The sequence below is a fragment of the Mycteria americana genome, chromosome 1, assembly GCF_035582795.1.
Source record: "Mycteria americana isolate JAX WOST 10 ecotype Jacksonville Zoo and Gardens chromosome 1, USCA_MyAme_1.0, whole genome shotgun sequence".
Classification (NCBI taxonomy): Eukaryota; Metazoa; Chordata; class Aves; order Ciconiiformes; family Ciconiidae; genus Mycteria; species Mycteria americana.
Genome location: NC_134365.1, coordinates 7,853,946 through 7,878,441, shown reverse-complemented (window position 1 = coordinate 7,878,441; position 24,496 = coordinate 7,853,946). Strand labels below are relative to the sequence as shown.

At 41.4% G+C, this 24,496-nt stretch overlaps 1 protein-coding gene and 1 long non-coding RNA gene across 3 annotated transcripts in view; one reads left to right on the top strand and one right to left on the bottom strand.

Moving 5' to 3' along the window:
* The window catches only part of LOC142421185 (uncharacterized), a 5,635-nt gene extending 5,469 nt beyond the window's left edge, over window positions 1-166 (bottom strand). Inside the window, exon 1 of the long non-coding RNA XR_012778853.1 lies at window positions 24-166. This is a non-coding gene — a long non-coding RNA (uncharacterized LOC142421185). The remainder of the gene's footprint in view (window positions 1-23) is intronic.
* Window positions 1-24,496, top strand: part of SEPHS1 (selenophosphate synthetase 1) — a 25,169-nt gene extending 673 nt beyond the window's left edge. The window contains exons 1-9 of one of the 2 annotated variants that reach the window (XM_075525567.1): window positions 106-419; window positions 2,613-2,874; window positions 6,144-6,247; window positions 11,073-11,180; window positions 12,077-12,231; window positions 13,051-13,141; window positions 16,530-16,629; window positions 18,158-18,370; window positions 23,701-24,496. In XM_075525567.1, the coding sequence (XP_075381682.1) occupies window positions 2,682-2,874; window positions 6,144-6,247; window positions 11,073-11,180; window positions 12,077-12,231; window positions 13,051-13,141; window positions 16,530-16,629; window positions 18,158-18,370; window positions 23,701-23,915 (1,179 nt within the window). In that variant the 5' untranslated portion in view covers window positions 106-419; window positions 2,613-2,681 and the 3' untranslated portion in view covers window positions 23,916-24,496. Of the gene's footprint in view, window positions 1-105; window positions 420-2,612; window positions 2,875-6,143; window positions 6,248-11,072; window positions 11,181-12,076; window positions 12,232-13,050; window positions 13,142-16,529; window positions 16,630-18,157; window positions 18,371-23,700 lie in introns of those variants that run through there. The other variant, XM_075525645.1, reaches the window with a different exon arrangement.

The window sequence follows — 24,496 nt, the reverse complement described above, 5'->3', positions numbered from 1 at the left end:
CCCCGCCCCGGCTGACATCTTACCTGCACGCACGTGCGCCCCGGACCCGCGTGGGTGCGGGGGGGTGTGTGCGGGGTGGGGGGGGGTCGCTCACCCGTGGCCGAGCCGCCCCCCGCGGGGTTCGCCCCCTCCGGAGCAAGGGAAAGGGGTGGCTGCGTGCGCGGCTCCTCTCTGCGCGCAGCGAGCCGGGCTGCTCTTCGTCCCCCTCCGCCTCCTTCTCCTCTCCGGCTGCACAAAGAGCAACAGTGAAGGCCCTGGCTTGCCTTTAAAGGCAGCGGCTGCAAATTTAAGGTGTCCCAGAGCCATGTCTTTCCGCAGCGCTCCTCGCCGCACGCCGTGGATAAATGGTTGTTGCAGCTCCTCACCCCGTAGGTCTCAGGCGGTTGGGTTGCCGTTAATTGCTCTTGGGTTTGTTTCGGGTAGGTACCCGGCTCTAGTTCTTCCTCGCTCTCTCCCGTTTTGCTCCTGTGCTCTCCTCTCTCTGCTCTGTAGGGAGGCAAGGGTTAAACTCTAGTTTTTAATATTTATTATGCCGTTCTTTTAAAGTCAGAAACGTCTGGGTTACGAGGTGTTTTCCTGTACTGGGGAGGGATGCTTCACACTCACATTGCATGCCTGGATAGACTGCCAGCAGTCACAAGAAACTTGCTCTTACTAGGAAGTTTGCTCCCATGGCAGTCTGCGAAATACATCGTTGCATGTAGCTTTATTGAGATCTTCATTAAAAAGTTATTGTGTTCTTGCGCTGTGGATGTTTTCCATTAAATAAAATCGTCTTGTTTGTTTCAATATTTGTTTTCGAACCAGGGAACAGAATTTACTGTGTCTTACAGTCCTCAAGACTGCAAAAAGTTCCTGGTAGGCTGTGGCCTCTGAATCCTTCCCTATATAAGTAGGTAGGGGGTGCTAAGCATATTGCAATTGCTAGTTAGATGAAGGAAAATGTTTCCCTTGTGGGGCAAGCTGCTTTTTATAAATTTCTGGAATTCATTAGAATGAAGTGTTAAAAAAGAATGAAGAAAAAAAAATCTCCCTCCGTGAAAAGCTTTTGTCTCCCATTTCTGTTGACAGGTTGTTTCCCAGACGCTATTTTTTTTTTTTTTTTTTTTTTTTGATTGCAAGCGGTTAGTGTCTTGCATTGGAAGACAAGAGCTACAAACTGAATTCATTGCTCATCCAAGACACGTTCTTGTAACTAGAGTTTGGATTACTGCCCGAGCCTGGGCTTCGGAAGATTTGTTTTAAATAAGTGCCACGCCTCCCAGAGAAGGAGGGAAAGCACTGTAAAGAGGAGTTGGGCTCCACATCAGAAGTTCTCAGGGAGCTTAAAACTTCAATTCCTACAAAGTATATTCAATAAATTAGGAGACTTAAGGGTTTATGAAATGGACGTACTTGTTAATAAGTGCTGTATAGGGGAAATTGGTTGCACAGTCTGTAGATTTCCTTCTTTCTTGCGTTTACTGCTGTCGAACTTAGTGAATACCAGTCACTTGCATTCCTATTTTTTGCTTTTCAGCTTAACCTCGTAATGGTATGACCATCAGTATCAGATTTTGTCAGTGATGCTGCTGAGCTCCGTTCTCGTTGTTAGGCAGGATCCTTGCTTTCTAAGAAACTACCGCAGACAGGTCGTTTTTAGTAATTCCTGAAAACTTCTTCTCTGAGAAAGATGAATTGCATTGTATCGCAGCCGTTCCTGTTTAGAAGTCAGTGTCTCGGTTAGGCCTCTTATTAGTTTTGGAGTGCAGTATATGTGAGTCAGAGTGGAAAAACGTTCTAAAATTAGACGTGCATTGTTAAGAATTTTATTAAATGAGTTGCATCAGTGTCTTTTTACATTACCACTTTAATGGGCAATTCTCTGTATTCTCAGTATCGTTAGTTGACTAAAAAAGGGCTTGAGAGGCAAGAAACGTTTCTTTTCAGCATTTTTATGCCTGCGAATGTACTAAAAGGTAAACTGGCATGTTTGTAGGTAAACCAGTCTGCTTAAATACGGCCTCTTTGTTCTTCTGTTACCTGTACTAACAGAACACCGGGCTGGCATTTTCCCCCAAGGAGAACAGGTGTATTATGGAGTTTCAGCTTCTTACATCAGAACTGAAGCGGAGCCATTATTTGAAAAGCATCTTATTTTTGAGATTAAGACATTAATGGCTAAAATTATGACCCTGCACTGAGCTGAGTACAAACAGATGTCTCTATTTAGCGTGTTGCAGGATCAGGGCCCAGGTTGCCTTTTGGAAATCAGCCTAAGTGCTCTGGGAACTATTATTTCTTTCATTACCTCTGTGTTAAATGAGGTAGGTAAGTGTGTTAGATTCTTTTTTTAATGAAAAACTTACGCAGCGTAGCTGGAAAAGAAATTCATTCTCTGATTCGCCTGGCATAGTTATAGTTTAAACGTTGGAAGGTAGGAAGAGGAGTCATTCCTTTGTAGCCTTAGAGAAATGTGTCGTATGAGATGTGCCCGCCTGTCTTAACAAGTGAAGGACGACGTTGAGTGCTTTCTCTTTCTTTTTAACTTGCTCTATGTGGAAAACCTGTTGTCCTGCAGGTCCTAGGATTTTCTAATGTTCCCAATTTTTATTTTTTTTTTTTTTAATTAGACTGATCAGCAGAGAAACTGATACCGTTGCTCTGCGGTGGGAAAGGCCAGCAGTCTGTGTGAGAGAACCATGTCTGTTCGGGAGTCATTTAACCCAGAGAGTTACGAACTGGACAAGAGCTTCCGTCTGACCCGATTCACTGAACTGAAAGGCACAGGCTGCAAAGTGCCTCAGGATGTCCTACAGAAACTGCTCGAATCTCTACAAGAAAACCATTTTCAGGAAGATGAACAGTTCCTGGGGGCAGTTATGCCCAGGTTGGGTAAGTAGTTGCTTCTCTAGACACGTGCGATCCTTCTGTTTGATCCGCTTAGTGATGCGATCTCATTTGCAGTTTGTTTAATCAGTTTGAAAATTGTATGTTGTATAATGCATGCATAGCATTCAGAAATCTGAAGAATGAATCTCGCATTGTCATGTGTTGGCATCTGGGATACAAGAACATTATTTTAATTGTTTAATATCCTGCAGTGTGCTCAACTACGAAGAAAAAACGGTCAGGAATGACCATCGTGATAGGCACATGCTTAGGAGTTAGTCTCCTCCTCCCTTTCCCCAGTAGATGCTTTGCAAACTGAAGTTGTATCAATTCATTTCTGGACTTTCATATTAATATATTGCCTTTGGAAATTTATGCAATTAATGCAATGAATTTATGCAATTAGATGACTCACAGGTGAAGTTCCCCTCTCACTCCCCTCCCCTCTGTTCCTGGGTCAGAGAAAGTGAGCAAGAGAAAACTTTCTTGCTCCCAGCCTCAGCTGAAGCTGATTGTTTCACAGTTGTCATTTTTCCTTTCAGTCCTTTTGTTGTTCCCCACTCTAACTTTTTTGCTCACCTGTAGAAGCTGCCTGGGAAAGGCTGTCTTTCCAAGACCTCTGTGTTCTTGCCAGCTTTACTTTCTCTTTGGTATTTGCACAATGATGCAAGCAGTAAGGGAAAACAACCTGCACAAGCCACCTACACGGGGAACAGGGCAAACGTAGGTATTTTGATACCAGCTACTCTACCTAATATTGATATAGATAAATGAATGTAGATAATATGTTTAATGACACCTTTAATTCTGTTTGTCTATTTACTCAGCCCTGCATGTTCAATCTCTACTTTGCAGTGCAGAATGAATTTTTTTCCTCAATTTAGGAATATCAATGTAGTATTTATTCTGAAGTTATTTAATTATCAATTTAGTGTCCAATAACCTTATTTAAAATTATTTTAACATTGCTAATTGTCTGTTAGCTGGCTAACAGGTTGCAAGCCATTATTCTGGTAGAGATTGAATTCAGAGAGAGATTAGTAAGGAGCCTGTGTTCTTGCTTAAACAATGGTGATCTTTGTATGAAATATCTAAGCAGTAATTGTGTGTGGAGCTGGGGTGGCACTATAATTTAATATTCCCTGATGAAGGACACTTCCAGCTTCTTTTATCCCCAAATTGCTATTTATATGGGTTTTTTCCCAAATTAAATATTTATATGGGTTATATATATTAAATATTTATATGGGTTTTTTTCCCAAATTAAATAAGTTGTTCACAACAGCATTTCAGTTTGGCAAATTTCTAAAATCAGTAGTAGTTTGTTTTAGATTTAATTATCTGGCTGTTGGTTTGGGGTTTTTTCCCCTCTTATAAACTTACAGGCTCTAAACAGTAATGGAACTGCTAATAGATTTTTCTTCTCCAGCTATACGAAAAGGTAAAAAAGTAGGCTAGTGCCATCAGTATGTAGGTGTGATACTATGTAACAGGAAATCTGTTAGTAATAGAAAGTGGAGAGTTCAGGTCTCTTAAAAATATGCTTTTGTGGTGAGTATCCCTTTAACAAATGTGTCTTCGGATAAGTTTGGTGTTATTTGCCTCTGATGTCTTGTGCTTGAAAGGGATAGGCAGGTAACTTCACAGCCTGTGCATATGCACCATGCTTTTGAGATGCAGTCAAGAGGGAAATTGTCAATAGCAGGCTCAACCTCACTCCTTTTTAGTTCTGCAAGTGGAGTTACCCAGAGCAATCTTAAATACGGGTGTGAGTATATCCATGAGTAAGAAACTGCAAGTTTGATACTAATTCTCAGAGCTGTTACGGACCTGGAAATCACTGTTTTCAGTCACCTCTCTGAACAGATTCACTTATTTAGACAGTCCTTTTTTGGTGGAACAGAAACATAGCCTCAGAAGGACTGTCGTGGCCCCTTGGCCTGTCTGTCAAGCAGCACTTTCACTGAAGCTGTGGGAAAACGCACAAGTGAAATCAGTCTTGCAGCATTATGGCATGAATAGGTGAACTGAGGGCAAAACAGCTCCTATACGTGAGCCACTTCTTTGTAACTGCTTATATGCACTTCCCTGGAGATGCTGGACATGATGCATAGTAGCTTGGTAGCTTCTGTGGAGGATGAGCAACCCTAAATTACTGCTCATGAGCTTCTGTCGGTATCCCTTCTCTTTCGAGGCAAGATCTGCCTCCGTAGGCAGGAGAGGCAAGATCCTCTCCACCTATATACCTACTGCCTGCAGACCTTCTCCTTGGTGTCCTCAGTGGGATCTCAGATGACAGCAGCTTTCTCCATCCCTGTACTGGCAAATGCTGACTTGTAGCACTTTCTAGGTAGTGTGTTTCATTAATACGTGGGGAGAAGTTAATGTGTAGCATCTGCTCCCTGAAAACTGGTTGTTTGAAGACTCTTGCCCTGTGGAGGTATGGAAAGTAATTCTAGGCATCTCGCTGCCAGCCCAGGAAGGAGGTAAGCTACCTGCCATTGCCACAAGGCACGAGGACATCGACAGAGAGCATGGCACAGCTAGCACGTTGTGATTTGTCATGTGGCACTTTTGTGCGGGCTCTTGCATTGCAGCAAACGCCTGGAGGTTTTAATATCACTTACTCTGTTTGAAATATCCACTGTCAGGGGAAAGACTGTGCTTGGTGTTCTGGTTTTCTCAAAGGAGTTTCCCTGTCTAGCAGGTTGTCTTGCTGTCTCTCAGCCTCACGGAAGTAAGGCAAGGTTAACACAGTTGAAGAAGCTCCAAGTGCATGAATCATCTTTCACCAAGGGCCTAGGCTGTGACTTGTGGCATTCTTTCTGTTCCTTCTGAAGTGAGGAAATGCCCTTTATGAGAGGCTATGTCCTTTTAAAACTGTCATTATGTTTTTGTTGAGATCAGAGTGACAGGGAAACCTATTTGCTTTCGACAATATCAATTTACATAGTTCCTCTTAACTTTAAATTTACATACATACAAGCACAGATGTTCTTAATGCACTATTATTATGCTGCAAAGAAATGTAGAACATTGTAGTTTAGCTTTCAGCCATTTACACTTCTGTTCTGTTCCAGTCAGGAGTTCTCATTCATTGCTTGGTTTTCCTCTTATTTGTGCTATGTGCTTTCTCTAAGGAAAGAATTTGCCATGTCTGTTTAGGCAGTGTTGTGAGTTGTATTTCACAGACATGTTTTACAAGTTCTCTTGTTAAGAGCAACAGATAATTAAGGGCAGAGTTACCTCACTGATGGATTCTGTCTTTGCAGGAATTGGGATGGACACTTGCGTTATTCCATTAAGACATGGAGGTTTGTCGTTGGTCCAGACGACAGATTATATTTATCCTATTGTGGATGATCCTTATATGATGGTAAGTTGGCTAACTTAATTGGTAGCTATATTGCTGATTTGATTTGTGCTTCTCACTTACCAATCTGATGGCAATTTTGACTGTTTCTTCTAGATGTGCAGTGCTAATTGTTTGATTAATTGCATTGAGAGTCTTTCCTAAATACCTGTGAAGAGGGAAAGGCATAGTTTCATCCTGTAATCCTTTCGATGTCGGCCAGGAATGCTGCAGTGCTGCTTTCTATAGGTGAAAGTTGGGAGAACTGCCACCTTCAATTCAAATTTCCCTCCATCTGTTGTTCTGTGGGATTTGGCTTGAAAAGCCCAAAAGCAGGGGAAAAAGAGCTGTCTGTGAAGCAGCAGACAGTAAACTCCACTTACGAGCAGAACCACATTGTAATTGGCCTTTTTTGAGGTTCTGAAATGACGATGCAGCATGTTAGAACTGGAAGTGCCTAAATGACAGTAGTTGGCAATTGCACCTGGCAACTTCAGAGTGCTTTGTCAACACCAGTTTTCCCATCGTACTACCTCCACTTGCAGATGGATGAGTTGAAATGACTTGTTGGAAGTTGCGTGTGCTTTGACTTTGGTTCCTTCTGTATCTGTGTTTCATTTAGTCCCTCTCAGTAGAGATTCCTCTGTGGTGTTATGTGTGGTGGTGATGAGTATTGACTTGAACAGAAGGTCATGGGGAAACAAATGAACTTTAAAAGAAGGACTTAATAAAGCTGCAAGGAATTCTACAGGAGGTGTTCATTAAATGAAAGTTAAGAAATGCTAGAATTCATGTTTCCTGTGATTTGAATGTGACTCCTTTGCTTTAAGGCATGCTATTACTGCTGTTTATATGATTGCATGCTTTATTTGCTGGTTTTGGTTCGTTTGTTCTGTGAGACCTGTCAGGTAGGTTTTGGACACACAGTTTGAGATTGGGACCGACTTGTTTTTTTTTTTTAGCATGCTTGACCAGGTGTTGTGCATGTATGCAAGTCTAGTTCCTTTGATTTCTGTTCCAGAAGAGCTCTCTTTCTGCAAACCAAGCAGCCAAGATCTCAGGCTGGCCTCTGGAGTATAGAGTTGTTGAGCTATCCTGAGAAATTTGATTCAAGTGGCTTGCTTTAACATCATGTGGGAACTTGTCAGGGACCGGGATAAAAAAAATAATTAAAAAAAAAAAAAATCTATGTTGTTGGAGGGCCGTGTTCAACTTCATCAGCTGAGAAACTCTCTTTTCTCACCTTGTAACAAAAACTTGTTAAAAGGGACAGTGTGAGAAGGCTATGGTGAAGGAGGAGGGTTATTTTGTTTGGAGATACAAAGGGTTTGAGATGCCGCAGGAGTGGATAGATGAGCCTGTGCCCAGATGAGGTTTAGGCCGGTGTGGTAAGAGTGGAATGTAAATTTGGCCTTAGTCCAGCTTTAGTGGTTGCATGATAGTTACAGTCTATACTGTGATCCAGATGCACCAGCAGCTGTAACTTTGGTGTTTTCTAACTTTCAAGTCCTTCACTTTTCCTTCTTGTCAACATTCATTTTAATGCGGTGGCTTACCACTTCCTAATCTGTTTACAGATGTGTTATTTCTTCTTAAAAGCTGAGAACAGGGACTCTGTCACAAGCCTTCTTGATGATACCTGCAGTTGGAGCTGCTGGATCCTCTACTTGCACCTCTCTCTCGCTTGGGGACTAGAGTACCTGGGGGCAATATAGATTGCTATTTTCTTGTGTGGAGCAACATCAGTTGGAGGACAGTCAAATACAATTTGCCACAGGGTTTATGGATGGTTGTTAAGAGCAGAGGAATGGTGAGACTTAGGAGTTTTGTGTCCAGGCTGTATAAAGGAGCGTGCTCTGGACTCCTCTGTTCAAGACAGACTGCTGCTGCTCTGTTTCTCCAGCTGTTTTGTTCCCTGCTTTTAGTCTAGACTCCCCCTGACCCATGCCTGTTGTTACCAGTCTCTGTTCTCATTATCGCACACAGTACGTGCTCTGCTTCTTGCTCTTCTGCTCTGTCTCCTTCCTAGTCAATTCTAGCCTGGTTTTGGGTGGATGTTCCCTGATTTAGGGTCTCTTTTTTTTTTTTTCTCTGAGCACACTGTCTACCTGCAGCTCCTTATCTGATCTGTCTTCCTAGTTGGGGTGAGAGGAAGCAAGGAGGGAAAGCCAAAAGTGCATATGGACTCCAAGCTGGGTGCTGTCACAGAAGGGACTGGAAAACAGCTGAGGAAGGCAAAACTGCATGTGGACTCAGCTGAACTTCAGATTTTTGCTTCAGAAAGAATCTTTCTTTCACTCTGTCACTACCTATTTTAAAAAGAAGTTCTGCAGTTATTTGCAAAAAACCTCTTCCTTCTTTTCTCCCTTTCCCCTCCTCTTTTGCTTTGTTCTTGAAAAAACGCAATCCATGTTGTCTGAAGTATCACTAGGATGTACGCCTGTAAAATCTATGTCCAGCGTAGGACTGTTCAACTTCAATGGCTTGACATTGGAAAAGTTACAAGCAGTTGAAGATAGGTTTCATAATAAGTATCAAGCCACTGGCAACAGGACTGGTACTGGCCTCTGTTGTGGCACTGTGGAGGCACCTTTTTGAGAATGGAAGCAGGAAACTGGCTGGTTTGAGAGTGGACTTCCTTCCCCCTCCATTCCAGGGACCTTTTTTGTGCCCTTTTAAGAAGAACCTTCACTCAAAACTGGGGACAAGGGGTCTGATACTCCATGCATTGCCCTTATAAATAGTTCTTAGTACTGCACATAGATACTTGTGTTTCAGGGGGGACTAAGCAAGCAGCCAGGTAGCATGTGGGACCCAGCTAGGTTGACCCGTTTGTGAATCCTGTCATGTTTATTGGTGTTCACAAGCCATGTATTGTTCCCGTTGCTACTTCAGACTTGAGACTTGGATCCCCTGAATTTGTTTCCGCAGTGGTTTTGCCAGTTGGCGAAAGAGGTATTAGACTGACCTCTGACTAGTAGAATAGAGAGCTGTTGTCAGTCTGGTTTTAAAAACTTATCCGTCATTCCAAAGAGGGCATAAACCAGCAGTTTGCTTGGTAAATACTGAAGATAGTGGAGAATGGTTTGATAGTCCCTTCCAGAAAAGGAAAATGGCAGGCTTTAGTGTTCTTAAACGTCTAGAAATTTAACAGCCGATATCCATCAAACCATGCGGTACACAGCTCGCTCTTCTCTTAATCATTTAAGATTTAAATGATTAAAACATATTCCAGTTCCAAATATAAGGGATACCCCTGATGCCACTGGAAGCTCTTTAATTTATGAAAAACTAGTTTATATTTAATTGTGATTTGGAGATGTTATTTCATGTCATCAGCAAGTAAAGTAACTCCCTGAAAATACTGATTTTTGCAAAAATCCTGGATGTGTGATTAGACTGTGTGATTAGATGGTGGAAATGTGTTTAGATTACCTTTTCCCCCCCCCTCCCTCCCCCCCAATTTATCTTCCAGCTAAAGCATCTTTCTGTAGTCCCAAATTGTGTCAAATCAGCATGTTGTTGTTTTTATCATGGTGATGTTGCCACTGAACTTTATGATAAGCACAGATTTACAATCATAAAACCAGATGTTGGTTACAGTTCTGCAGCTGTATACCTAAAACAATTTTAATAAAATGCATGGAGTCTTCCAGAGTAACACAACAGAATTTGTCCTGTATTTTAAAATTATCTTGCCATTCCTCAGAGCAGATCCTGTATCAAAGTTTTGCATCTTCATCAGGAAACTCAATGTCTCATCTGTGCTAGGTCCACATCCCAACAAACCCTCACTCGGATTCATTAATTTAGCAAAAGTAGAGTAGCTAAGCTCATGTGACCCAATTGATCCCTTCTCAGTCCTGTCAGCTTCAAGACTTCTTAGAGGAATCTTCAACAGAAGACTAGGTCTCTTGGACAAATTTTTGTTAGTGGAGATGTTCACGCACACAAAAGTCAATTAAAATGTATGCGCTGTAGCAAAATTCAGCCTTATCTTGTTGTTTGAACAAGTGATAGAGCAGGCATATCTCCCTCACCATACAAGTGGCAGGGGACAGACGACGTCTCCCCTCAGTAGCTGTGCGTGCTCCTAAGCAGTGACAAGGCCAGCTTCTGGGAGCCCTGAGCTCCTTAATCCCCAGTACACGCTGTCTTCTGCTTACAGCTTCTTACTGACTTCCTGACAGAAAAAGCACCCCAGTGTGGCTGTGTGCTGGCAGCTCAACTGTATCCTCTGGGAAGAATAGTACTCTCCTAAAAATTTAGGAGCATAGACATGGGTGGCCTCCAGGATACTGCAGAGGAACAGCTTTCTCATCAAGATCCCTGTCTCCTGCGTATTCCGATGCAGAAGAGGTACAGCAATGTACGCTTTTCGGATTAGCTTCCTAGCAGTTGTGAATTATATCTGATGGTCGTCTTCATCAGTGTGTACAGTTTTGTGTTGGAATAAAGTTAATAAGAACACTTCAGATAAAGTAAACTGAGCTGGTTATCAAAGCTAGACTTTGTCAAGCTTAACTTCAGCCTCTAAAATTAGGCATCCAGTCTAAACTCAGTGTGGGATTCCTATGTAGTCAGTGAGAGAGTATGCTGACGAAGAGAGCTGGGATGAATTCTCCCCTTACATGTAAAGGGAACAGATATCTACACTTTTAGATGGGCACGTTGCACAAAATGGATCATACCACATCTTTGGCTGGGTTTCTTAATGTAGGAGCCTGTGGAATAAGCAGCTGTCTCAGAGTGCAAACTCGTGCTGGAAGCTTTTTGTTCATGGCAGGTGTTTGTCTGAACATTCACAAATGGTCCTGCAGAATTTTTTTTGTCTGTCTGTCTTTTTCAGGGACGGATAGCGTGTGCCAATGTCCTAAGTGACCTTTATGCCATGGGGGTCACAGAATGCGACAACATGTTGATGCTCCTTGGAATCAGCAATAAAATGACAGATAGGGTAAGACTTTTGGTACTTGCTTTTGAAGGAAGATCCAAACAGCTAAACATGCTTAGAATGTATTTACCTTTAGCATATTTTCTCCTCAAAGTTTGAACCCTTTCAAAGAGGAGACTTTTATTGGATGTCTCAGTTCATAGTATGGGTCTTGCCTCATAAACATTCTGAAGTCACTTGCTAAAAGTTCAGTTTTCTGTGGCACTGTAATCTGCTGCTGCTAATACCTTCATCTCAACCAGAATGGGGTCCCTGCTTCTGTCAATTCAGGACAATATTGCTCCAAGGCATATTTGATTACCAATTCATGTATCAATCTGGTTAGCTACTTCTGGTTTGCTTATGCCAGCTTTGTAACATCTCTCTGCAGCAGAAGAAACTGAAATAGATTGCTTTTTCTTTTTCTTTTTCTTCTCTCTTTTTTTTTTTTTTTTTTTTTTTGGTGGAAGTGACCAGCATGTTTGTTTTGCTCTAGCAAAAAAGGGATGTTTATTCTTAGAAGAAAGTAAGTTGAAATTTTGCAGGTTAGTGGAGGCCAAATGCAGCTTGATTTAACTTCGCCTTATTGCACTGCGCTGCTGTGACTGTACCTGATTGCAACAGCAGGATAGTTGTTCTGAGTTTCCAGAATTCTGATTTCTTTACTTTTATATGACCTTTTGAAGAATGTTTCTTAGTGTAAGAGTGTCTCTTCACCTCTTTTACAAAGAGCTGTAAAACCATAGCTCTGTGGGATAACATGCAATTTTCAGGAGGCTAACCTCTTCCTAAGGCTGGCTTTTCTGTCATGAACTATTTGCCATGAGGGCATTTGGCTTGAGGGATTAAAAGCCCTGGACCAGTCTTGAAATGACAAGCACTGCTGTGTATGGAACTCTGACTTCTGTTTTGATCTCTAGGAAAGAGACAAAGTGATGCCTCTAATTATCCAGGGTTTCAAAGATGCAGCAGAAGAGGCAGGAACATCTGTTACTGGTGGCCAAACAGTGTTAAATCCCTGGATTGTTTTAGGAGGAGTGGCCACGACAGTCTGTCAGCCTAATGAATTTATAATGTAAGTTAAATCGCTAAACAATCAAAGGCACTGATCTGAAGGGATACAGTAAAAAATCCTTTAAATACCGTGTTGTGATCTTCTAATCTGTCTCCTGATGAATAAAGCAGTACCTTCTCCTGCTTGCATTTGTCCTTACCACTCAACAGATGCCACATCTCTTTTGTACATACTTGCTTTTTTAAACAGGATGTCCTTTTACTTCTCCCCCACCCCTCAGTATCTTTTGATCCTATTCTCCTTTTGACAGGAGAGTTATGCTTCTAACCTTTAAAGGTATTGAAGACTCTTTTGGGACATAAATTTGTCATATTTATACGTACATTTTAAACCATGTCCCAATTATCCTGTTAGTGGCTGTAGAGGACTCCAGAATTGCTGTGTTTACAGCATTCTGTCCATTTAACAGTAGTTGATTTTGAATGTCCCACTGTGGCATGTTACACTATACAAATGAATTTGTGATCCTAATGATGGTTATCTTATACCCTGAAGTAACAAAGGTCAATTTTTTTCCCTATCCTATCTTACGTCTCCAGTAAATTGAAAGATGAAAGAAAAGATGTAATTTTGTGTGTGTCTGACTGCGAGCATTGTTACATTCCAAGAAAGAAAGATTAGCACTTCTAAATAAGTTTGCCACTTTTTGCTCAATAATATCCCATGGCAATGAATCCCAAAGGGTAATTCTGCAATTAGTCAGTTTTTTAACTGTGCAACAAGATACATGGGTCTGTGAAAATGTAATTATCAGCACTTATTCCTAATAACGTGTGTGAATCTTGCTATGTAATTAATATATGAATTCTTTGTTTTCAGGCCAGACAATGCAGTGCCGGGAGATGTGCTTGTATTAACTAAACCCTTGGGAACACAAGTGGCTGTAGCTGTACACCAGTGGCTAGATATTGTAAGTACACTGCAAAAAAAAGAAATAGGGAAGAGGGGTGTGAGTTAAAGGTGACCTTCCTCATTCCCTCAAAACCTTAAAATGACAAAGTTCAGCAGTGCAATAAGTACACTGAGGGCTCAATTGGGAATGATCTGCCACCTCTCTCATCTCCTTCCTCCTTGGTGTGTCAGCATTACCTGCTTATGTGCAAAACTCTTGGAATCGAGACAGTTTACTATTTTGTGCTTAGTGAACCCATCTTAATTGCATCTAATTCTTAGTTAGTTCTCAGGCATTGCTGTAATAAACAAAATTGTTTACTAACAGAACAACAGACTAGCACCCTGGGTAAAATTATGCCCTGCTCCACCTGCCAAAGTAATTGGCAAAAGCTTATTGATGGCAACTAGGCCAAGATTGCTGTCTGTGTTCATGGGCTTTCTGCTTGTGTACATGGAAGTATATCTGCGTTTCACATGTATTACCCTGCGCATTCAATAAGAATATTTCTAGCACCATTGTGTATGTAGACATACTTCCATCTGTTACTTCAGGCAAAAATGTAACTAGTGAACTGAAAAGTGACTGCAAAATTGGCATCTGCTTATGTTGTCTGGCTCCCAGTACGTGTCTTCAGAATTATAACTGCTCAGTTTACACTTTAAAAAGATGCATCTTTTGTACTTTTGGGACTACTGAGCCAATAGACTGGCAGAGGAGTGAGCTGGAATCTACTTTGTCTTGGCTGTTGGCCACTACATTGTCAGATGAATTCTAATTACAAAGCCTGTGTTAGCAGAAGTGGGAGAGAACCAGCTTAAACCTTCATTGGAGTCAGAAGCATGAGCAACAAGAAAAAATATTTTTCGCCTTCTTCATAGGGTCTGGCCTAGCAATTTTGACCTCTGCAGAATCCTGCATTTTCCAATCAGATATAAGGATCAGGGCCTCAGATAATCTTGATATGAAAATGAAGTGAAACAACAAGACACCAATTTTATAGTATGTTTTCTGGCCATAATCTTACTTCTTAACATATCTATTATTGTACTGACAAACAGACTTGCAAATTAAGGATATTCTGAATTTCAGCATATTTCAAGTACTTCTAATTTCCTTGACTGTCAACCAGAAACGCTTTCTGGTCTGAAAAATGAGGACAGCAAGGAAATCAATCCTCCTATTACGTGTAAACCGCATATATCTTTGATTGTGATGGGAAAATTTCTGAGTAGCTGTGGTGCCTTTTCTTCAGCTTTGTTTTGTGAAAGAGTAGGGAAAGTGAAACTAGAATTACCCATCACAAATCCACCCATAAATCAAATTTCAGTAGGGAATTTGTATTGAAAAGTCTGTGGGAGAAGGTACATAGTGCACCAAGTTTATGCGTAGGCAAGAAAGGAAAGCTGGAGTGTAGAGATACATGGCTGCAAAACAAATTAAAAAAAAAAAAAACCAACTACTAAAAGCTGAGGTATTTAAACAGAGCAGTAGCAAATGAGTTCCTGGTGACAAGTGAAAGGACGATCCAAATGGAGGCAAAATTTGTCCTCCTTGCTTGGTTGCTGCCAGCATTGTTGCAGCCAAGCCCCAGCTGTGTTGCTGGCAGCAGCTGCTATCGGGTGCAAAGGAAGAGACTGCAAAGAGTCTGCAGGGAGCTGGGCCCCGTCAGGGCCCCAGGGGACCAGGTCAGGGGTGTGCTAGGGGTGATGAAGCTGTTTGCTGTCTGTGGCTGCCAGGCTGATGATGTGGACTGATTAGGCTGGTCCACAGCTGGGAACGGGCATCCCTTTGCCTTTTCCTCTTTCAGCTGAAAAAGCATGAAAGGGGTTGCTGTGAGGGGCCCCTTTAGAAGGGGTTTTCTAGCTCTTGCTGTTGCCTCTAAACACTTCCCATTTGGAAATCTAAGCTTGCTTTTAAAAGTTGTTTGGGGATTTTTGTGAACTTCGCTGCCTTTATTTCCTCTCTACTAACCCCAGTATCTGATTGCTATAGTGGAGAGGAATTTGCATCTTGATTTGTATCCTACCTGTGTTTGTGGCTCTTCTAGCCTCAGCCTTGAGTTCTGCTCCCAACTCATTTGTGATTTTCATTCCTATCATCTGACTGGTTTCCATCCCATGATCAGCCTCAGAACTGTGTTTTTGAAAACTAAGGCAGAATGACTGCTCATTTTTTTTCAGTCATACCCACAGGAAGAATAATCACTATTCTGTCCCCTCTCTAATAGCCTCATTTTTAAAATTTTTTTTTTTTTTTTACTTGTTCTCTTACTTAATTGGTCAGACCCAGTTCAGCCTAATTTCAGAAGCTCTGATCTTACTGCTATACTTCCTTGCTCTTTAACAAATGATTTTGTTTTGGCTGACCAGTCTCTTTCCCCCTCTTGCCATTTCTGGATTCTCTCGTACACCCCTCAAAGTCAGTGCTCATTTGCTAAGGATAAGAGCCTCTTTGACAAGATCCTTCCCTAGTGCAGCATCATATACCAATTCTTAGTAGTTTTTGCACCTTTGGTTTAGTAAGAAGTTTGTTCTATGCATTTAGTCTGTGGAATGGCAGTGTAAGCACTGTGGTGTCAAAAATCCTATTTTTTGTTTACTTTCAGTTCTTTGTAATTTTATTTCCATTGCAAAAAAAAGAAGAAAATTAAACCAGTTTGTAGCATTGCTCTTAAGAGCTAAATGGTTGCTTTGTTTTATTCTGGATCTGGAATTACTTCAGCTTTGAATGAAACAATTGCCCTTTATAAAGGTACCATTTCCTAAATTGTTCTGAGAGCCTTTTGGGATGAAAAGCATTGCTTAGTATGTGATGGAGGCATGAGTCCATACAAGACACTGGAGAATGGGTGGAAGGAGATGCTGGTATTAAACTGTAAAGCTTATGAAACTGCTTTAATCCTAACTCACTAGAGTGATTACATCCTGCCTTGGCATACGTTCCTCCGACCTCGACTTGTGGATATCAGTGGCCTTTCTTGATCAAAGTGTCCAGTGTCCAGATGTGAAATCAAGAGTTTTCTCTTAAAAAACCAAGAAGCCAGAGATTACAAATCTCAACATCCAGCAACAAAGTTCTTTTCATTTGGCCGCAGAGTTCAAGCCAGAGAGTTGCCTTGAAGGAGTTCTTTGCCCTAGGGTAGGTTATTCCACTCCACTCTGCTGCTGAAAGCAAGATTTGAGGTGCTTATTGCCTAATAGATCTTTAAATGGAACTTCGCTTAGGTACAGCAGAGTAAGGCACATGCCTCTGACTGTTGAACCTTTTGCTCCTCTTTATCTGAGTTAAAAAAAAAAAAAAGTAGTAGTACATTTTGGATGAAGGGTTTTTTTAAAGTAGTAAGGATGTGCTTTAAAATATACAGCTGAAAATCTAAAAGAATCATCTTTATTTCATCCATTAGCCAGAAAAGTGGAATAAAATCAAACTAGTGGTAACACAAGAAGATGTAGAACTAGCATACCAGGAAGCAATGATGAATATGGCACGACTGAACAGAACAGGTAAGAAGAGATGTGTGTGTTGGGGGAGCAGAGGGAAGGTTGTGGGTTTTTCCAATTCCATACTTAATTTCATTTCACTGCTGTGGGGAAATATGACACAGCTGCTTTATCCCTTCCTGCTGCCCCATCTTTCTGCTGTTCAGTGTTTGTGAAGCAAGCAAATTAAAATCAAACGCCCCCTTTTAATTATACAGCAAAAACACAAATGCTGCTGGAGATGATTATGACTCATATGAGTGATGCGAGTAACATCCCAGTGAGTTAGAGGATGTTTTAAAGGGAAATACATTGGATTTGTTCCTTATCTTCTGTGCCTAGAGACCTTGTGAGGGCCTGACTGTAATAAGGTTAAAAAAATTCAAAATAGAATAAAATAGAAAAGCTCTTCATTTTTCTATGCTTCAATTTAAATTTTTATTTTTTTAATTTTGTCATGTTATGTGCTTCCCGAAGTGTGGAATATGTACCACATGTTTTCTTTTCTAGTTTGTTGGGGTTTTTTTTCCTGTTTTTGTGGTTTTGTTGGGTTTTTTCCTTTTAATTTTGGTAGGGGGAAGGTTCTGCTTTTACCCTAGAAATTTTAATCCAGGATTTCCCTTCTTTGTTCAAAGTATCTTTGGAGGAGCAGAGAATTGAATTAGCTGTTTCCTTACTTCTCAGTTGAAGGAACAGGGATAGTTAAATATCTCTTCTCCCATTTATTCAGTTTTCATTTGGTATTTGTTATGTCATCCCACTGGTTTTTCATTCTTTCACAAAGTCTTCCAGGAAAAATAAATGACCAGGGTCCTGCTCATGTATTGGGAAGCACCAAAGAAGGGCAAAGCATTCTTGGTTTTGTTTTTCTCCACTCACTCTTGTCAGGCACCTTTAACAACACTTAAATATTCTTAACTGGAGCTATTGTCCTGCATGCAGGGGTGCCCTTCTCCCACCCAGGGCTCTGTAGTTGCAAATGCCCAAGAATTTAATGAATGCATAGGTGGGGAGGCTGGGGCCCTTCCCCCACAACCTGCAGGCTTTGTTCTTAAGCTCTTAAAGTTTAAGTGTCCAGAACTTAAGTTCTGATGTGATAGGTTTACGGAGTGTCAGGGAAAGAGGTGTGAGAAAACCGACCCAGGATGGGTCTGGTCCCTGCCCTTAATGAAGCAAAGCTGAGCTCAGAACCTCTCTGGCCCTCAACTTTGGGAAGTCTGAATCTGGAGCAAACCCCTGTTTCTTAGACTGCTAATATAAATTAGTAGCACATGTCTAATAGAGCATGCTGACAAATACACCTTCTGTGCTGGCTTTTCAGCATAATTTAATACCTTAAATACAAGTTGAATTTTTTAAGGGTTGCATGCAGTATTGGTGAATTCCAGTTCCTTCAAGCATATTTTTTTTCTTAATTTAAACAGTAACCCAGCCTGATTCAAATTAAAGGTATGCAACTTCATCCAAACTGCACAATATTGTTGAAGCATTGCTTTTCTTGATAACTTTTTTCTAATTTTTTTTCTCTCTCCCTCCTCCTCCCCCCTTGTAGCTGCTGGACTCATGCACACTTTCAATGCACATGCAGCTACAGACATCACAGGATTTGGAATCCTGGGGCATGCACAAAACCTTGCCAAGCAGCAGCGAAATGAGGTGTCCTTTGTTATTCATAACCTTCCTGTTCTTGCTAAGATGGCTGCTGTCAGTAAGGCTTGTGGCAATATGTTTGGCCTCATGCACGGGACTTGTCCGGAGACTTCAGGTAGGTGACAGTTGTACCACCCTCTTTCTTCCTTACACTTCCATGTTAGAATTTAATAACTTCTCAAACGTACAAATCATGTGCTTTGCATTCAGAATCACAGTTGGTTTGGCATATAGCCAACCTTAATGAGCATTAGCCACACAACTGTTCACAATTAACTTCTTCAGCCTAACTTCCAAACCACCATCTTATTCTGAATGCCTTCTACTTCTGTATGAAACACTATTATAGAAACCCTTGCTGTATCTAGAACATTTTGCAGTTTGGAGTTAGTGAGATTATTCTGAATTCTTTTGAAACCTATTTTTCTCTTAGCTGTTAACTCCAGAACAGTGGATGTCTGAAAATCCCAGCACAGCTGACACAGGTTTCTCAAAGGTAAAGCCACCTGCAGTAGGTTTGCCACTCAAATGAGTGGTGTTTTGTTTCTCATGAATATGTGTGAAGTGTAGTGCTGAATGGGCCGGTCTCAGCAACTGAGGCCACCTCTATCCACAGCATACAGACATCCAATAATATAGATTTTCTCCCTTATGTTTATGAAATCTGACTTCAAGGGACTACGACTAGCAGCAAAAAAAAGAAAACAAAAGAATTTGGTCTCCAACCCATTCATTGCTTGAGTTCTCTATTTAATAAAGCTGCTGCTTGCAGTGACAGTGCATACAACAGACGTGTACTGAGAATTGGACTACAGACACCAAGTTCATTTCAGATAAGCATTCAAACAGTCATCAGGTGATAAGAATTTCTGATGTTTGAAAGTTGCCTTATTACTAAGTGCAAGCCACTTTGCTGACTAGCATGATCAGTGTCTTCTGCTGGAAGTCTCTATACTTCATTTTCCCCTTGAACCTTCTGCCCTGTTCCATCTTGTTTTTCTTCTTTAATCTGACTTTTTTTTCTCTTTGGGAAATGGAGAAGATGTAGCAAAAAATCTGTCTTTTCTCTTATCTCATTTCTCCACCCTCTCTTCCTGCTCTCCAAAAGTATCATCCAAGTTCTCTGCAGCTCACAACAGAGGGGGCCCCTTGAAGCAAAACAGTCCAAAGATCTGGAAAGAAGCATCACAGTGAGAGCCATAAACTTTTCCCCTAGTGAATACACAACTTAATCATGATCTGCAGAATTGTTCCTTAGCCATCTGTGTTTAAACAGACGCTCTGTCCTACAGAGACTGTATGGCTCAGATGATCTGTAATAGGATATGGCATATGAACCCTTTCAAGAGTTCAAATCCAGTATCAGGCAGCAGAGACCAGAAATACCTGGTGGCAGTTTGGCAAGCCTTGTCAATAAGGTTGGTGGCACCAGAGAGATTCTTACTACCCAGGAGTCCACATAACCAAAGTGCTAGTAGCATTTGTTATCAGTTGCGAAGAGTCCAAAAAATAGCATGGACACAGAGCTGGAACTGTAGGATGCTCTTTCAGGTGAGTGGCTGTGGCAGAGGTTTGTATAGCAGTTGGCATGGGAATGGTTTAGCTGCAGACTGAGTGCTTGAGTCTTCAGAGCTGCCCATCCTGCACCCTGGGGATATCCAATTCTGTCTTTTCACTGAAGGAATGTAAAACGGTGCAGATGTGTGCACTGCTGTGAGAGTACTTGGAAGCAGAAAACAGTCGACTTCAGAATCTCTTCTGGGATTGAGAGCAAGAGGTGTCTTTGAAATGCTGAGTGGCTTGCGTTTCAACGTACATAGATGATGATGGAAAAAAACAGCAAGACATGTCTGGTTATTTGTGAACTTTGGGTGCCTCAGAACACGTATATTTGAGTTCATCACAGCGTTGCATTTCTCACATTAGAGGTGGCTATAGGGATTTGTTACAGGGCGGTGTCTGCCAAATATTAGAAAGATCCGTAGCCACGTGGACAGAATAACTCTGGTCTGAAAGCTGTATAACTGCAGTCCCACAGGCTTTAGGCTTACGCTGGATAGCCTGATACATTGCAGCAGTGTGTATTAGCTGGGGCATGGTATGCTGGGATGGCTCGTTAGCATTCAGACCCACGATGTTTGTGCACTTCATGTCATGGGGTTGATTTATATGAAGGCGAGCATGTGGCTTGCTCTGCCTCTATCCAGTTGTGAGAATGCCTTTTGGGGGGCTGCTCAGAGTGTACTATAGATACACTCTTTCTCTGTTGTCATAAACTTCCAGAAATGCTCTGTCTGTAGCTTCTTCATGTGTGAGGAGATGTTTTTCAGCAGAGTGGGCAGGCAATGAGAAATTTGCTGGAAAACGATTTGAATGGATTTTAAGACTGTTGTGTTTTTTCCAGTGCGCATTTGCTGGGCACCTGTTGACAAAAGCCAGTGTTGGAAAGATCTATTATGTCATCTGTTCCATCCTCCAGGCACTCTTGCTTATGGTGTATTTTCTTAAAATTGCAGTTTAACATTATTTTGCTCTCTCTTGTAGCTAACTCTTTGGTAAGTTGCAATCAGGCATTTAGTTTCAAAAAGACTTAATTCTGTTTATTAGACTGGCTGTTTGCAGAAATGAGTTACAAAGTTACTCTATATGGGCTATTCATGCATGTGTGTATTTTTGTCAGTCCTCTCCTAATAAACTGTTGACTGGTGTGGGCCAACTTTTTTAGTGTAGTAGAAGTATCTCAACACTGTGGTGTTTCTGCAGATTTGGTGGAAATAGGCAGATGGGTAGAAAAGAAGGGCTGTGTTAGTGCCTGACAAGAGGCAAGGCCAATGATCTTATCCTTTTGTTAGTCATTGTGGGAGAGAGCCATTAGCAGGAGCAAGGACACGTGGTTTTGATTCATGAACTGTTTGTATCTCTGCTCTTAGTTGCAAAGCTTTGTCTAGTCTGCTTTTGAAGTTTTCTGTCCAGTTCCCTGCTTGCACTAGAACAGTTAAAACCAACAATATTCAAAACCTCCTACCAAAAAACCCCTTAGATTTTTAGAAAGGTATGCCAGGAGAGATACCAAGTATCTGTGTCCTTTCAACCCCCAAAAGAAGGGTGCAGCCAGCTCTCAAACCACCACAGCTATTTGTTCATTCCATCTGCAGTCCGTTTGCTTTCTCTTCAGCGGTGGCTGATGCAGACCTCAAAAACTTGGTACACCATGAAATGCTGCTTCATTTTCCCCAGGAACGTTGCAACAACTTTAACTCCTGGTGGCTGTGATCTTGCACAGGTGAAGACTCCTTGTATTTGTCCATGGGACAAAAAACAGAGCAGCTGGGAATGCCAGTAACATAGAATAGACTAGACTAGAATACATAGTGGAAAACCTTAAGGACTTACCCAAAGGGTTCAAGAGACTGGTCAGTCTACCAGAGAAATAATTATAATCCCTGCAGACAGGTATCCTACTACTGATCAAAGGTAGCCTGTAGCCTCTGTTAAGGGTTATTGATCAAACTGTGGGATGCAGCCAGCAGGTGGGAAGTGATTTTTGATTGGAAACTGGGATTTTGTACATTTTTCTGTTCTTGCCAAAGAATGTTAACAGGGTATGCGTCCAAGTGACAGAAGATTGCAGAAAGAGAGTGTGTGGGGAAACGATAATTGAGTGAAGATTATTCTTGTGCTCCTTCTTATTTCCTTTTTCACCACACTTCAACTCCTCCCTTCTGGCTAGTTAGCACGTTCTCTGCACTACCACTTGTAAACCTCTTCCCTGACTCACTTGCACCATGACGTATGTTTCTCTTCAATTTGATTTAGAGCCTTCCACAGGAATGGCACATAATTCCTTTGCAATTGATTTGTCTGTTACATCTGGAGTAGCTTAAACACTGTCTTTCAAGTTTCTGGTTTTTGTTGTTTTTGATGGAAGTACCTGGATGTTATGTTCTGAAATCTCTGAGAGAGGTAGGCGTTTTTCTGGATGGCACACTCATTTGCTTCATATAGAACCTAAAAAATAACTTTCACCCTTCCATGTATCCTTATAAATAATTCCTCGTGTTCACTAGCTGCTTCTTCCTCATGCCTTAAATTAAAAGTGTCTTTAGTCACCACCGAGAGGACTGTTTGCTTGGAAAAGCAAACATAAAGGCGCCCAAGGTGCTAAGAAGCTGTCCAAGGGCCACAGAAGAGGAGGTGGCACCAAGCCCAGGGTGGCTGGCTCAGCAGGTGGCCCTTTGCCCCCAGGGTTGGCTCAGAGCTGGTGGCACGACTTGTGCTGCTGACTGATGCCCTTCGCCCGGTCGAGGAGACTTTGAGTCAAATAACTCTTTTTAAGAGTAAGCAAGCCTCAGCATGTGCCCACATTCCTGTTTACATGAATATACTCTCTTGCCTGTGCTCTCCAAACATTTTCCAACGGGAGATGATATTTTTAACAGCCCTTACAAGAGGCTGCTGTGTGTCAGAATACAGCACAGTGTCCAGACGCGAGCTGCGCAAACCTCATGTAGTGTACAATGCGTTGAGGTTGCAGATGAGTTTGCTGCTCTGTGTTGCAGTGCTTCACACCTTTGCAACATAGCATAAATGTAAAAAGGTAAGGGATATAGAAAATCTGAATACCCTAGTGATAAAGGGTAGCACCAAAACATTAATGATTTGGTCAGAGCCCCCTAAAAATTTGTGCCAGAGCTGACAATGAAACTCATTCTAGTAATTCACTTGCTAAGCCACCTTTTTCTGTGCTCTCGGATTCTTATAATGGAAGTGTTCTTGGGTTTAATAACTGAATGGCAAGCTTGCTAACTAGTTATTGTGCTGCTTCTGAAAAGCATTCATTAGTAAATAAAATATTTTTCAGTTGTCCCTGAGAAAAAAATCTTATGGGAAAGGCTGCAAAAGGTTAGAAAATTCCCCAACAGAGGGGTCAAAAGGACTGTCACAGGGAGCACTGGATCAAGCCTATGTTTAATTTTCTGCCTCTTGCATTCTCCGATAGTAGTCCCTACTTTGATGAATGATTTCATTGCAGGCAATGGGATTACTTGCAGAATCAGCTGCTACCAATATGTGGTTATAGGTATCTGCATATGACCTTTATCCAAAATGTTTCTGTGTAGAGGCACTTCGCAGTCCTCTGTTGGAAGTTTACAATGCTGGTGTTGTTTCAGTATGTCATTTGTTGGCATCAGTATGATATTCTTTTGCCAACATCTTTTGTGTGTATTTGGCTTCATTTACATACCCACTAAACACTGAATTCAGGCACAGACTTCTTTCTGTAAAGCAAGAGCTCAGACTTCCACCGTGTCTTCTCTTGGAGTCCTTGGAGTTCGACAGAATCCACTGAAGTCACCAAGTGCTTGTCTAAATAGGGATTTGGCAGATCAAGGTTGAAATGCTTTGCAATCAGATGTTTTAATGCTCTGCTTTTTTTCTTTGCAGGAGGCCTCCTCATCTGTTTACCACGAGAACAGGCAGCACGTTTCTGTGCCGAGATCAAGTCTCCAAAATACGGTGAAGGTCACCAAGCATGGATTATCGGCATTGTAGAGAAGGGCAACCGCACGGCCAGAATTATAGACAAACCACGAATCATTGAAGTTGCACCACAGGTGGCCACTCAGAACGTGAACCCAACGCCCGGTGCCACCTCTTAATATAGATGAAATAGCTGTTTGTTTTTAAATAGATCTATTCCTTTATCATCCTACAATTTAAAGAACTGTAAAAAGAAAAGAAAACTTGTTGTGTCTGCACATCTGGTGGCCTTAGGTCAGTTTATGAGTGGATACAATTAATAAAATAAAATCCATTGCCTTTTTTTCCTGTTACATTAACTGAAGATGCACCTAATCTTGAGGCAGCTTCTGAGTTGAGAATTATATTGTTATCCAATACTGTTGATTCATTTTGAATCTTTAGACACTTATCTCTTGCCGCATAGGCTCTTTTTAAAGGTGCTTTCACGTAGCACAGACATTACCAGTAGTAGTGTCGAATAGCAGTTTGTGTCCTTTCATTATATGTATATTTATCATAAGTCTAACTTTGATGCCTTGAGTGATATTCCAGAAAGGCAATAAATTGATAAGCGACACAGTGGGTATACCCAGTAGTAAGAGGGTTGCATGATTACATTCAATCTTTGATTTTTAAGATTTTTTTTTTTTTGTAAGGTTTAGTCTTACCAAGAGCATCTATGACCCTGGACATTGCTTGGTAGTGCACTCTGTTTAAA